Genomic DNA, 12,998 nt, shown 5'->3' with positions numbered 1-12,998 from the left:
TTGGAAGGTACCTATTTAAAGGCTAGTCCATAAAAATAAAAATAAAAAACTCTGAAAATGATTTACTTTGTGCTGTTGGCTCTAAGTGGTATTAGTTTGAGGAGCATTGTGATTCTAGAGAGCATCTGATAATAATCCTATTTTTCAGGAAGAGAAAAAGGACATACATTTTTAATGTGTATACTTTTTTATTGCATTAATCTGCTAAAGATTATTTTTGTCAACATTTTAAAGCAGTGGTTCTCAACCAGTGGGCTGGGGCCCAAAGGGCGCCTCAGCAAATTATAAAATAATAATAATTACTATTATTAGTCTTATCCAGTAAATTATAAACTGGAAAAGTCATGGGTTTTTGATTAATGTTGAGAACAATGGGGGACTTTGGAGTCAAAAAGCTTGAGAAGTATTTTAGAGCATATGTGAGTAGAGTAGAAGACTTAACACTTTAAAATTGAATCTAATTCTTTGTATTTGCTTGTAATATTAAGATTTGTGTGGTTGTGTTGCTTAATACTGATACAAACTTTGCCCGCAATGATAATAGAGATAATAACAGACAAAGTTGGCAGCAGGTAACATCATTGCATCATTGTTGATGTTTTCAGGCTGTCACATCTGGCGTTGACCACTGGGGTAGCCTACAAGAGATTCTGTCTCCATGGCTTTGCTAATAGATGGCTGTTCATTCTCTGCCAGGCTTTGTCACACCCAGGGAAATAATATTCATGCTAATGAACATCAATTGATTTAGATGAACTAGTTAGGTGAATAACACAAGATGAGTTGCACTAAGTCATTGATTATGACATCTCAAATTCACATCTCACCTTTCTTGCTATACAGAGCATTAATAACCAGTGTACAACATCTGGAAACATGCACAATATTAGCTTTTGTTCTATTTAAAAAATCCATTATATGGTTGAATTATATAGACAACTCATGGATGTTAAAACCAATCCATGACACTATTGTGCCTGATGGAGGAAATAAGAAGACTGAATATCAGCAAAGTTATAAAACTGAGTTCACCGAGGCTGTCTGCCCTGAAGATATAACCTTTGGCACTGTCAACAGTCAACAATCCTTGTCCATCCAGTTCTTCTATATTTTCTTCAAGGATTTTTTTTTTTTTTACATGAGTACATGCTTTAGTAATTGGCATCCAAGTGCTACTGTGTTAAAAATGAGGATGTCAGATTCATAGTTTACTTATTTGTCAGTCTTGTCATAGCTCCAGGGCTCATGTTGACAGACATGTACAAGTATCTGTCCTCACTCACTGTTTACATGCTCAAAATTGTAATACAACATGGAATCAGCTTGTTTCCAAATGTTTCTCCCTCAAATGTCAGATCCAGTGTGCTTAATTTTATACAAACTGCAGTGAATATTCATGCCACGAAAATCTCTTGCACTGTGCATCTGACGCCTCGTGCGAGATACTATGTTTGCGAAAAAATAACACTGTTTTAGTCTATAATGTTTGGGTTAGAAATAATATATGAATCCAATTATTACTCAAATATTTCTGAACATCTTTCACATCACATGCATTAGTTGCTATAGTATCAATACCAGCTTCTACACCTTTAACGAGGCACATTGTAGTACATTTAAGTGCAGTTCTTGAAAAAGTCCTTAAATATTTTCTCAGAAACATTGTTTGTTTTTCTTAAGAATAAAATGGCTGTCTTTGATGTTATCTAGTGGTTCTTGCTGAAGACTTGCTGATCAACTCAATGAAAAACACTGAAAAGGTTATTTTTTTGTTTTTTTTTGTGCTGCCTGCAGATTACCGTAATAATCATAAGCATGCACACTATTTTCATCAAAAACAGGCTTGACGGGAGTTCAGCATTCTGTTTTTTCAAAGTCTGTCTGAGCTCCATTTGTGCTCCCTCTTGCCTGTGTGTGTGTGTGTGTGTGTGTGGGCATGTTTTTGTGAAATATCAGGACACAAATGTGTATAATGACATAGGTATGACACAGGTATTACAAAAAGAGGGTGAAATATGAGGACGTTCCCCATGTCCTCACTTTTCAAAATGCTTATAAATCACACAGAACAAGTTTTTTTTCACAGAAAGTGAACTGCACAGTCTCCTGTGAGGGCTAGGTTTAGGGGCAGGGGCAGTGTAAGGGGATAGAAAATACGGTTTGTACAGTATAAAAACCATTACGCCTATGGAATGTCCTCACATTTCACAAAAACAAACATGTGTGTGTGTGTGTGTGTGTGTGTGTGTGTGTGTGTGTATGTGTGTGCTGCTATAGTGGACACATCCTGTGTATGGGCCACTTGTGCTGATTGCTGACAAAAATTGTTGTAATTATAAAGTTAAAAATGAGGTTACTATTTGGTTTGTTTTTGTGGAATTGTTTTCTGCTTTTTCAGCAAAAAGTCATGCCACATATAACCATGACCAATTATTGTTTACATTATCATTGGTATCAGGTACCGTGCACATCTCTTGTAATAGTAATTTATTATGTGTAGTAAAAAAAAAAAAAGTGCTTACTTTTTTAAATAACCAACTTTTGGGGATTTAAATCAATTAAGTTGGAGGTTATCCTAACTTTAAAGTCCCAGTGAACCGGAAGTCGCAACTGATTTTATTTCAGTGCTGTGACGTATTTCCAAGTGAAACAGAATATTGAAAAGAGGGCAGGGTTACACTTCAGCGCTCTTCCTCTCCATCTCTCACTCATTGCAGACTAACAGTTGGAGAGGAGTGGTTAAGGATATTCAAACCCAAGCCGTCAAACTGCCATCATTGGAAAGGGAACGCAATTCCAGACCGGAAGTTACTTTTCAGATTTTGATTAAAGATGACCACGGCAAACTAATTTTTTTTCTGTGTATTAACTTGCACAGATTAATTGTTCACCCGAAGACCTGTAATGTGTGCTAACAAAGTAAATAAGATCAATTTTGATTTAATGAGGACTTTAAGAGGTTATTTACCTTTTTAATTGACTAAAATTAAAATTAAAAGTCTTCATGAGATTATTGTTTTTTGGGAATAGAAAATATTCTTAACTTTATTCATAAGGTGGAAGACAAGAAGAAATAGTAACTAAGAATAATTCTTTTCTAAAGAACGATGTTTATGATTCACGAAACAATGTAATTTGCCTGCTGTAATTAATGATTTGAGTAAAATTCATATTATATAATTCACAATTTTGCGTGCATAAACTAGTAAAGTATACTATATATTACAATTTATACACACATACAAAAAATAAATAAAATGTGTTCTTTTGGATGCCTGAATTCGCTTTTTTTTTCACCTAGCAAAATAGCTTTGAAATCTATTTTATAATTGTTTCACAGATTCTTTTTTTTTGTTTTACTACTTCATAATTCACCGCTTCATCAGCATTAGGGAGGCAGCCATATTGGGCCGCTCACTTCAGATCAAGAGGATATTAATTCAGGTTCTGCTCTATTAAGAGAATGTAAATGCATTTTACACGCACTCACTGACGTTGCAGTTGACCCTTTGGTAGATCCAGGTCTTAATAGCACTCTGGGGACCCATCATTTTCCGCGGGCCGCTCTGTGTGGTGCGTAGAGTGTGGGTGCAGTGATAATGTTTAGATTGTCTCACTTTGGTTATGTAAGCCATCTGTCCTCTCTCCTGTTTGTTTTATTGTTTTACCTAATCTACCTTTAGCTTTTGCCGCATTCCAAGTTGTGTTACATAAATACTCTAGACCGGTGAGGAGGTGGCTGTCTGTAAGTGCAGTCACTGTTTGCACAATGAATGGTGATCCTCTTGAAGCTGAGCAGGACTCATTTACTCTGGCTTTTACTTCCTGGCTTTGGTTAGCATCTGTACGCCTGTGCGCTGGGAAGTCTGATAACTTTACACCACCTGAACTGATAGAGAATATTTCTAATGGTTTAAATTCAGCATAACTATCGCTGCATGTTCTATTTCTGCCCGTTGCTCTGCATAGAGCCAGGAGAAAGACTGCCGCTTTAGCGCTCTGCTGAGATTGATACGTGACAGCTCCAGCACAGTGCATTCGAGCAGTTATTTGGTTTGTTATTTTTGCATTCCTGATCCATCTGTCAGTCTTCTTTCTCAACCCTCCCAGTATCTTTCTGCAGATCTCAGCTGATGCAGCAACATGTAAGCAGCAATAAATATTCAGAATCCAAATAATATATAGAGAATGCCGAAGCACTCCATTTCACTCCCGTTGTTTTCAAGTTGGCCTTGAACATTTTGAATTATTATATGCTTATTTCTGTACTTGACCTGTAAGTGATCACTACCGTTTTAAGTCACAAAGAATTTAGATTGTATAATTGCTCAGGGAACAATACGTATTTACAAATTATGGTGCAGCATTGTTAAAAAAAAAAATGCTTCTTGATTATTGTCCATGGAACTTGGTTAATAATCATACTCTATTATGTCTTTTGCACTGACATTTACATAAACTACAGTTTCTGCTGAACGAATGCAATTGGGTCATTCCTACTGTGCAGTTTATTTTTTAGCTACCATATATCTCCTGGATTGAATATGAAATTTACCAATTTTAAAGATGGAAAATTTAAGATTAATCTCTTATAATATCACAATTAATTTAACATGACATGAAACTTTGTTTTGGATGTTGATATTTTTGTCAACCCCCCGGGGCTTTGCATTAACTCTTTTCATTTTCACTTCAATTTATAGGTTATTCGGTGTCCTTATTATCACTTACCATCCTGTTGTCTTTTGTAACATTAAAAAAAGACAGTTCCTCAATGATTTGTGTAAATAATAGTGTTTAATAAACTGCCTGATCTTGACCAAAGCAAAGTCTAATATGTCATTTTATATCAATTCTTTCTTAAATTACAAAACATGGCCATATTAATTTTTTTTTATTATTATCATTATTTGAGTTACAGTGTTCACAAGGCATTGCATAACAGGAATGACCCCATTGTCATATTAAAGGGATAGGTCACCCAAAAATGAAAATTAGCCCATAATTTACTCAACCTCAAGTCATCCTAGGTGTATAGGACATGCTTCTTTCAGACGAACACAGAGTTATATTAAAAAAGTCCTGGCTAATCCAAGCATTATAATGGCAGTGATTGTTGTTCTGTTTTTTAAGTCCATAAAAGTGCATCTATATCCTCTCGCAGTTCAGAATGCTTACACTACGTCTGACGAGCGTAACTGGTGTGCTCTGCAATGTCGTTAGATGTAGTATTTTGAACTGCGAGAGGCGTTACACTTTTCAGAAGGCCTTTATTAAACCCCCAAAGCCGTGTGGAGCAGTTATGATGGATATAGATGCACTTTTATGGACTTAAAAAACAGAGCAACAATCACTGCCATTATAAAGCTAGCAAGAGCCAGGACATTTTTTTATTATATAACTCTGATTGTGTTGAATGAATGTCATAGAATGTATAGAATGGCATATACAGTACACCTAGGATGACTTGAGGGTGAGTAAATCATGGGCTAATTTTCATTTTTTGGTGAACTAACCCTTTAATGATCAAAACAGGGCTTCGGCATCATTTAGTATTTTGTGTAAACCACTTGCTTACAGAGATATGTCTGAATGTTTTTTATGAAATCTGAAGATGAAAAGGTATAACCCATCTACTGATTTTTGCTTGTTTTTCTTGAAGAAAAAAACCCCTAAAGCTAGAAAAAATTGGCATTTGATCTAAATGCATGATGATTCTTCTTAGTCAGACTGCAACGGACATAAAATGGATGAGAAATGCGAACACCTGTAGATAGTTACAACTGTCCTCACTTCACCCCACACCTTTTTCTTATTACCTTCCTTGTGACATGTCTGTTTCCAGAGAATCACTTCAAGCATTGCTGAGCATGTTTACATGCTCCATCTTACACAGCAGTTCTCTTACGAGAGGTTCTCTCGTATTGCGTAAGTTTCCTTACGCATCGGGAAAGTATTCTTTCTTCGAGATTTCTGAAAAACCCAAAATTATCCTTAATTTTGTAACATTGTCAACGCAGTGCGGCAGCCTGGCAGACCATAGCAGGCTATTCCAGCGTGCTATTGGCTGCTCTGCTGGCAACTGCAGCAGCCTATCGGTGAGCCCGCGTGACGTGGCGACCAATGAGGGCGCTTCGCGCCCACCTGGCTTCATTTGCCTACAGGTGGGGCGTGGCCACGAGTATATAAGCGGGGCTCACGGGCTGCGTATTCGATTTTCTTTTCTTCAGCGAAGCCCTTCGCATCGCTGGATCTGAAACCCGCCGCCGTGATCATGCAGACAAGCAAGCAGAGGACAGCGCCTGAAGAAGCCGGCAGCATCGCGCCACATTCAGCCATCCGTGCCTGCTCTGCTATCCGGCAGCCCATATCCTTTTACGCTCAAGTGTTGTCGCCGCTGCGTCACACTTTCTCAAAAAGAGCCGAGCGTTTGATACAAAATGTCTCGTTCCACCTGCGGCTCGTGTCACGCGCAGCTCAGTTCCGGGGACCGACATGTGATCTGCGCTCTCTGCCTGGGCCGTGATCATGCCGCCGCCGCACTACTCGCCGGCGGATGCCCGGAGTGCGAGGAACTGACGATGTCGACCCTGCGGGCTCGACTCAATCAGTTCGATGACGACATCCCTCCAGTCCCTGCTAAGCCGCGCAGAAAGAAGCGCCGCTCGCAGCGGACTCCGGAGTTCGCAGAGAGAAGCTCGCCGGAACCCTTCCCGCCGGCTTCACTCTCGCCTTCCCCGCCCCCACCCCAGGCCGCCATTTCTGTTGCCGCCTCCGGGGATGAGGCGGATGCGGATGCGGCCGCGGAACGCGCGGACAGCTGCTCCATCATGGCTTCCGACAGCGAGGACTGGTCTTCCGCAACCTCTTCAGTCCGGGCCTCCGGACGCTCTCGAGCGGGTGAGGACGCGGAACTGTTGCGCCTTCTCACCCGGGCTGTCGAGCAGCTAGGCCTCGAATGGGCCCCGCCCAAGGTGGCAGCGCCGAATCGACTTGACGGATGCTTCCTAAACAGTCGCCGCCGTGCGCCCACCTCCAGGACTGCACCTTTTCTGCCAGAGCTTCACGAGAAGCTTGCGAAGTCCTGGAACGCGCCATTCTCCGCGAGGGTCTCGTCTCAGGCTTCTTCGGCGCTCTCACAAGTTGACGGCGCGGCTGAGAAAGGCTACAATGCTATCCCTCCGGTGGAAGAGGCGGTCGCAGCGCACCTTTGCCCGCCTTCTGGTTGGCGCTCAAAGGCTGCCCTCCCGTCTAAGGCCTGCAGAGTGACGTCATCGCTGATCGGCCGCGCTTTCGCTGCCTCCGGTCAAGCGGCATCTGCTCTGCACTCTATGGCCGTGCTGCAAATCCTCCAAGCTAATCTCCTCCGCGACCTGGACGAGAAAAGCTATGACACTGAGTTGGTCACGGATTTGCGAAGCGCGAAGGATCTCGCCCTTCGCGCTACCAAGACCGCAGCACAGGCCCTCGGACGCTCTATGGCCTCCCTCACGGTAGCTGAGCGCCACCTCTGGCTCACGCTCGCGGATATGCGAGAAACAGAACAAACTTTCTAAACGCCCCGCTCTCCCCGTCTGGGCTCTTCGGACCAGCGGTCAAGGGGATCGTCGATCGTTTCTCTGAAGTGCAGAAGACGACTCAGGCCATGAACCTCTTCCTGCCTCGATGCCCCGGCGCTAGCAATAGCTCCGTTGCTCGCCGTCCTCGTGACCAGCCAGCACCGAGCTCCGCGCAGCGCCCAGCGCGGCCCCCTTCGTCTCAGCGAAGACCGAGCGGCCGCCCCAGATCGCGCTCTTCCAGCCGTGGTAAGCCGCCTCCCCCTCGGGGCCCCCGGCCTAGGATCGCGCTGAAGTCCGAGCCTCCAAAGTCCTCCTAGCCAGAGGCGAGAAACGACGGTTAAGTCCCGCCGCGGCCGGACCACCGTCAAAACTCTCTTTCCTGTCAGCCCCCACCACTGTGGCTGCTGCAGATGGATTTCACACAGCCAACGAGCCGGCAAAACTGCCCTCTCGCCTGTCAATAACCGCCGTTTTTACGGCGAACCAGAGAAATCACAAAACTTGCATTATTTCTGGTTGCATGGCTCACGCCGTAGGTGTTTCAAATGCAGTAAATGTGCCCACTTTTCTGTGTTCACCCCTGCACACAAGCACTATAAACCCCGTGTCTCTCACTCACATAAAGCGGCCACCGGCCGCTCGAGTGCTAGAGTTAGGTCACGTGTCCGCTTGTTTGCGTCCACGCCTAACCACCACACGCGCTGTCACACAGCCACTCTTAACCGGTCATGTTCCACGCGTAAGAGTTGTGCCCGCTCAAACGCGTTCACACATTTTCGCGAACATTATGCCTCAGGCGCTACGCGCCGCGCCACACACCATTTGTTCTCCGCCCAGGGTGGCCGGAGCGATGAGTGTAGGGCCACACACAAGCCACTCCCCGCTCGAAGCGGCAGAGATACAGTGTGTAGGGCGGCCAGCCATCGCGAGCGATCGGCTGGCCCACAGCACAGAGAGCGCGTGCACTGCGCCCGCCCCTCCTATACAGGCCGTCAAACCCGTGAAGCGCGGCGTTTCGAGCCCGGAGGCCGTTCTATCCCGTGTGGCACACGCGAGAGCGTGGGAAGCCATTCCAGGTGTATCAGAATGGGTGCTGAAAACAGTGATTAATTAATGCCTGATCTGTGATCAGTGATTTCTGATGTGTAGCTAATCATTCAAGTTCACTCAGACTTTCATTCTAGATCGTTTAATGATCGCAGTCTTGATGCCCTAAGCTTAATGCATCAGTGAATCAAGCCAGTGACTAAAACGATCGTTTCTGTTAGTAGCATGAAACAAATCCGTTATTTAAGTGATTAAACTACAGAGAGCGATCAAAGGACACTCTTTATAACGTTCGGATCTGTCAATCACACGTCGCGAGTGTATCTGCACACTTGCCCAAACTGTCGTTATAATGAATGACACTGTTATGCTGCACAAAGCTCTTACTGTATTCATGTCGATGTCGTGTTTGCTGTTAGTTGTGGTGAAAGCATTTTGTGAGAGAAAACGCGTTGCAATGACGAGATCCCTGCATTCACGCGATCAACAGACTGTCTTTCTACTCAATGTTCATCACTGCAGCCTTTCATGTGATAGGAATAGATCATAAAATAATGCTATAATCCACACTTTGACGATTCGTACTTGATCTCGACGGCTGTAATGGTACATTACATGTGTTACAAAGTTCGTAGAATAAGGTGGAAGAAGACAGAGTCGACGTGACTGAGACTACTCAGCTACAAATAAGCTTGCGCTAACAGCACAGCACTCTCAACAACTCAACAACTACAATAAAACTTCCTCCAGCTCTCAGTCTCTGGTTCACGAGTGCCCAGTCAGTCTCTCTCTCTCATGCATGCAGTGCGTGCAGTGCCTCGCTAAACCACGCCTCCTCCGCAACATAATCTAACACTCATTTCAAATGCAAAGATGTCAGCCAATCACAACAGTGGCCGTTTTCACTGAAGTCTCACAGCAGGAACGCCCCTTGAAACAGAGCATTCAGCCAGAGGGGTAATAACTGTATAGAAAAAATGCCTTTTATTTGAAATCATGACATTTTTTTATGTAAAAATCATACTAACAATATAAGTACACATCAGGAAACATTATAAAATAATAGAAAAATGCCATGCCATGGGACCTTTAAGATGCGTTCCCCCCCCCCCATTGTTTCAATTTTAGTTTAACATTATAATACCATGCATATTTTTACTTTTTTTTTTTTTTTTTAAAGAAGAAACCAAACCATTGGATATTTGAGATTTGAGGCTTAATGCTATAGAAAATCAATAAAAGTTTATCAGGAATAATGTTTTCAGCTTGTTTATTTTGATATAACAATATGACATGAAGACGCTTCAAACAATGGTATCAAGCTATTCAAAACATCATTCAATGTAAATTGTGATAGTGATTAATAATCACAATTACAATTTCAAGGCAATAATCGACAATTATGATTTTTGTCATAATCGTAGTCTCAACCCAAAGCATTCCGTTCTGATTTATACAATTATAGAAATTATGATAATTTCAAAATATGGTTAAAATAACTTTTTGACATACCTCTTTGAGCAATGGTGCCTGATCTTGACCAAAGCAAAGTCTTAATATGTCCTTTAATTCTTACATTTTTAAACATGGCCATATTCATACATTTTTTTTATATTCAAGTTACAGTGTTCAAAAGACATTGCACAACAGGAATGACCCAATTGTCATATTAATGTTCAAACCAGGGCTTCTTCATCTTTGAGTATTTTGAGTAAACCACTTGCTTACAGGGATATCTCTGAATGTGTTTATGAAGTCTGAAGATGAAAAGGCATATCTACTGCTTTGTGCTTCATTGTTCTTAAAAAACCCCATCAAACCTAAAGCTAGAAAAATTAATAATAGAAAAACTGAGATTTGATCTCAACGCATGGCGAGTCTACTCTAGTCAGACTGCAATTGTACATAAAGTGGATGAGAAATGCGAACACCTGTAGATAGTTACAACTGTCCTCACTTCACCCCACACATTTTTCTTATTACCTTCCTTATGACCTGTCTGTTTCCAGAGAATCACTTCAAGCATTGCTGAGCATGTTTACATGCTCCATCTAACACACAGCATATAAGACATTGTATTCTTTTATCAAAGAATGGCCAATATGTTTATGTTTTGATGTCAAAACCGGAGAATACGTCAAAGAATTCAACATCTAACGTAAAAACACAGGTTTCTTGCGTTGTCAGGTTGTCATAATGAGTTGTTTTTCGATAGTTATCTGCATTTGTTATACATGTAAACTCACCGAGCACTCACGCACCGAGACAAGGGTTATTATCATTAATTGGTGTTTTTCTTTTATGCACTAAACACAGCAGCAGCAGCAGCAGCCTCGCAGTATGCCGGTCATAAGGGCGATCTGTTTCATAACAATGAACACTGACCTACTTCCTGCAAAAGCAGTCACCTTGCCGGCCCTTTGCTTTGTCTTTTTCTTTTTTACTCCACGGCAGAGAACGCTTGGTGCAGAACAAGAGAAACGGAGGGGCTTGCTGAATAGTTTAATACAGCCAGACCTCTCCACATCATGCACAGCGAGCGTTGCGGTGCTGCCGGGGCCATTAGCTCACCAGGGCCTGCCAATCGACTCCCTCGCAAGAGACCCCTGCTAACCGGCTAACAAATTGAATGTGTGTTTAGACGGACGAGGGAGAATTAGATCAGCTCTCTCGACTGTGTCAGAAAGATGCTGTGAAGTTACTACCCGCACCAGGCCTTGAGAGGGAACGTGCCTCTGAGACCCAGAGGCTTGTTAAGACTCAAGGATGTTGTCAGAATGCTAACCAGACAATTACCGTGCACTACTGATTAAAACGAGAGCACACTCATTATCAAAGTCGGGGCCAGGGAGGTACGTGCTAAGCCTATCTTGTCGTTAAAGTATTGTTAGAGTCTTACTGTTCATTTTAAACGAGCTCTGCTATGTGTCGTTTTTTTGTGCTCGCCATAGGAGTGACTTTCACTGGGTCCACAGGGCATCCTTATAAGAGGCTCTGCCCACTCAGGCTATGTCAGGTTTCACTGGGCAATTTAATCAGATTACTGCCAAGTCAGCCAGACTATTTGGAGTATGTGCTTCATTTTCAATGTTTCAATTTCATTTTGGAGGGCAGCGGATATAAACATCTCTTTTTTTTGAGTTTCCAACATTCTCCTTTTTTGTCACGTAATATTGTTCAGTATTTATTTCAGTGTGCACTCTGTATCTTAAGTCTCCAATGGATTACGTATAAATTGACTACTTTGAAAGTGGCATTTATATATGGGCGCAAATGTGTAGATTTTGTACAGTCAGACTTCCTGAATAGACCATTCTTGTGATCTGGAGCAAAATTGTGAGGCATATGTTATGAGTCAGTGACATATGCCGTGCCCTTTGGGTGCCCAGTAACAATGTGGGAATTACGTGATTTCTGCAGTGCTAAAATTGTTGGGCTCAAACGGCCCTGCAGAGCAGGACAAACTTAGCTCAAATCTGGGATGTTATTTAAGGGTTATTTATTTTATTGAAATAGCAGGCAGGTCAATGACATGGCGGTAATTATTTTTTCCTGGGTCTATTAATTTATGAATTTAATGTATTATGCGATAATTGATTCATAATAATGTGTTTATTACTATTATTACTACTAATAATAATAATAATAATAATTGAGCAATTTCTGTCCTCAAGATCAGAACATGCAGAACATGCAGAACATCAACATGCAGAAAAAAATACACAAAATATGCACTATTTTTAATAATTGATGATTAAGATGTGTACCCTGACATGGATTCAATGTCAAAGAAAAATGTTTATCATATATTTATCAAAATACCTTTTTTATGGTTATTACATTGAAGCTTTACTTTACTTTTTTCTTTTTTTTAGATTTCCCCTTTTATTAAATTTTTTTACAATGCCTGAAATAAAGTGTTGATTTACTTCCATTTACCTTGTTTCTGATTTTCCAGCTATTTTCAAATATCAAATGCTTTAAGTTGTTTTTGGTCATTTCTACAGTTACCCATGCAACACATACAACAGAGCTACTGTATTTCTGACCACGAGAACATTGTGTTATATCATTAGTGTGGTTTGTCACTTGATGTCTCTAGTACATTTTACAGCTACAATTTTATTTGCTTTTATTTCAGTGCGTCTTTGAGACACACGTCTTCGACAGCCAAAGTGTGTCTGGTATGTGGAGACGAGGCGTCAGGATGTCACTACGGGGTTGTTACATGTGGAAGCTGCAAAGTTTTCTTCAAAAGAGCAGTAGAAGGTAAGACTCTCATCTGTTTTATCACTTACATTTCTCTCTTACTGTTGAGAAATGTCTTTATGTCATATTAACAGGATGAATCCGTGCTGAAAAGGCCAGTTTAGAGCGGTATGAATTCCTGGT

General features: G+C 41.7%; 1 protein-coding gene across 1 annotated transcript in view; it reads left to right on the top strand.

The window, feature by feature from the left end:
• Positions 1–12,998, top strand: part of nr3c2 (nuclear receptor subfamily 3, group C, member 2) — a 110,093-nt gene that overhangs the window by 51,677 nt on the left and 45,418 nt on the right. The window contains exon 3 of the mRNA XM_079812008.1: positions 12,748–12,875. Within this exon, the coding sequence (XP_079668134.1) occupies positions 12,748–12,875 (128 nt within the window). The remainder of the gene's footprint in view (positions 1–12,747; positions 12,876–12,998) is intronic.

Source organism: Gobio gobio (genome assembly GCF_949357685.1).
Source record: "Gobio gobio genome assembly, chromosome: 3".
Lineage (NCBI taxonomy): Eukaryota > Metazoa > Chordata > Actinopteri > Cypriniformes > Gobionidae > Gobio > Gobio gobio.
The sequence above is the reverse complement of the archived record's forward strand: the minus strand, read 5'-3'. Positions and strand labels throughout refer to the sequence as shown.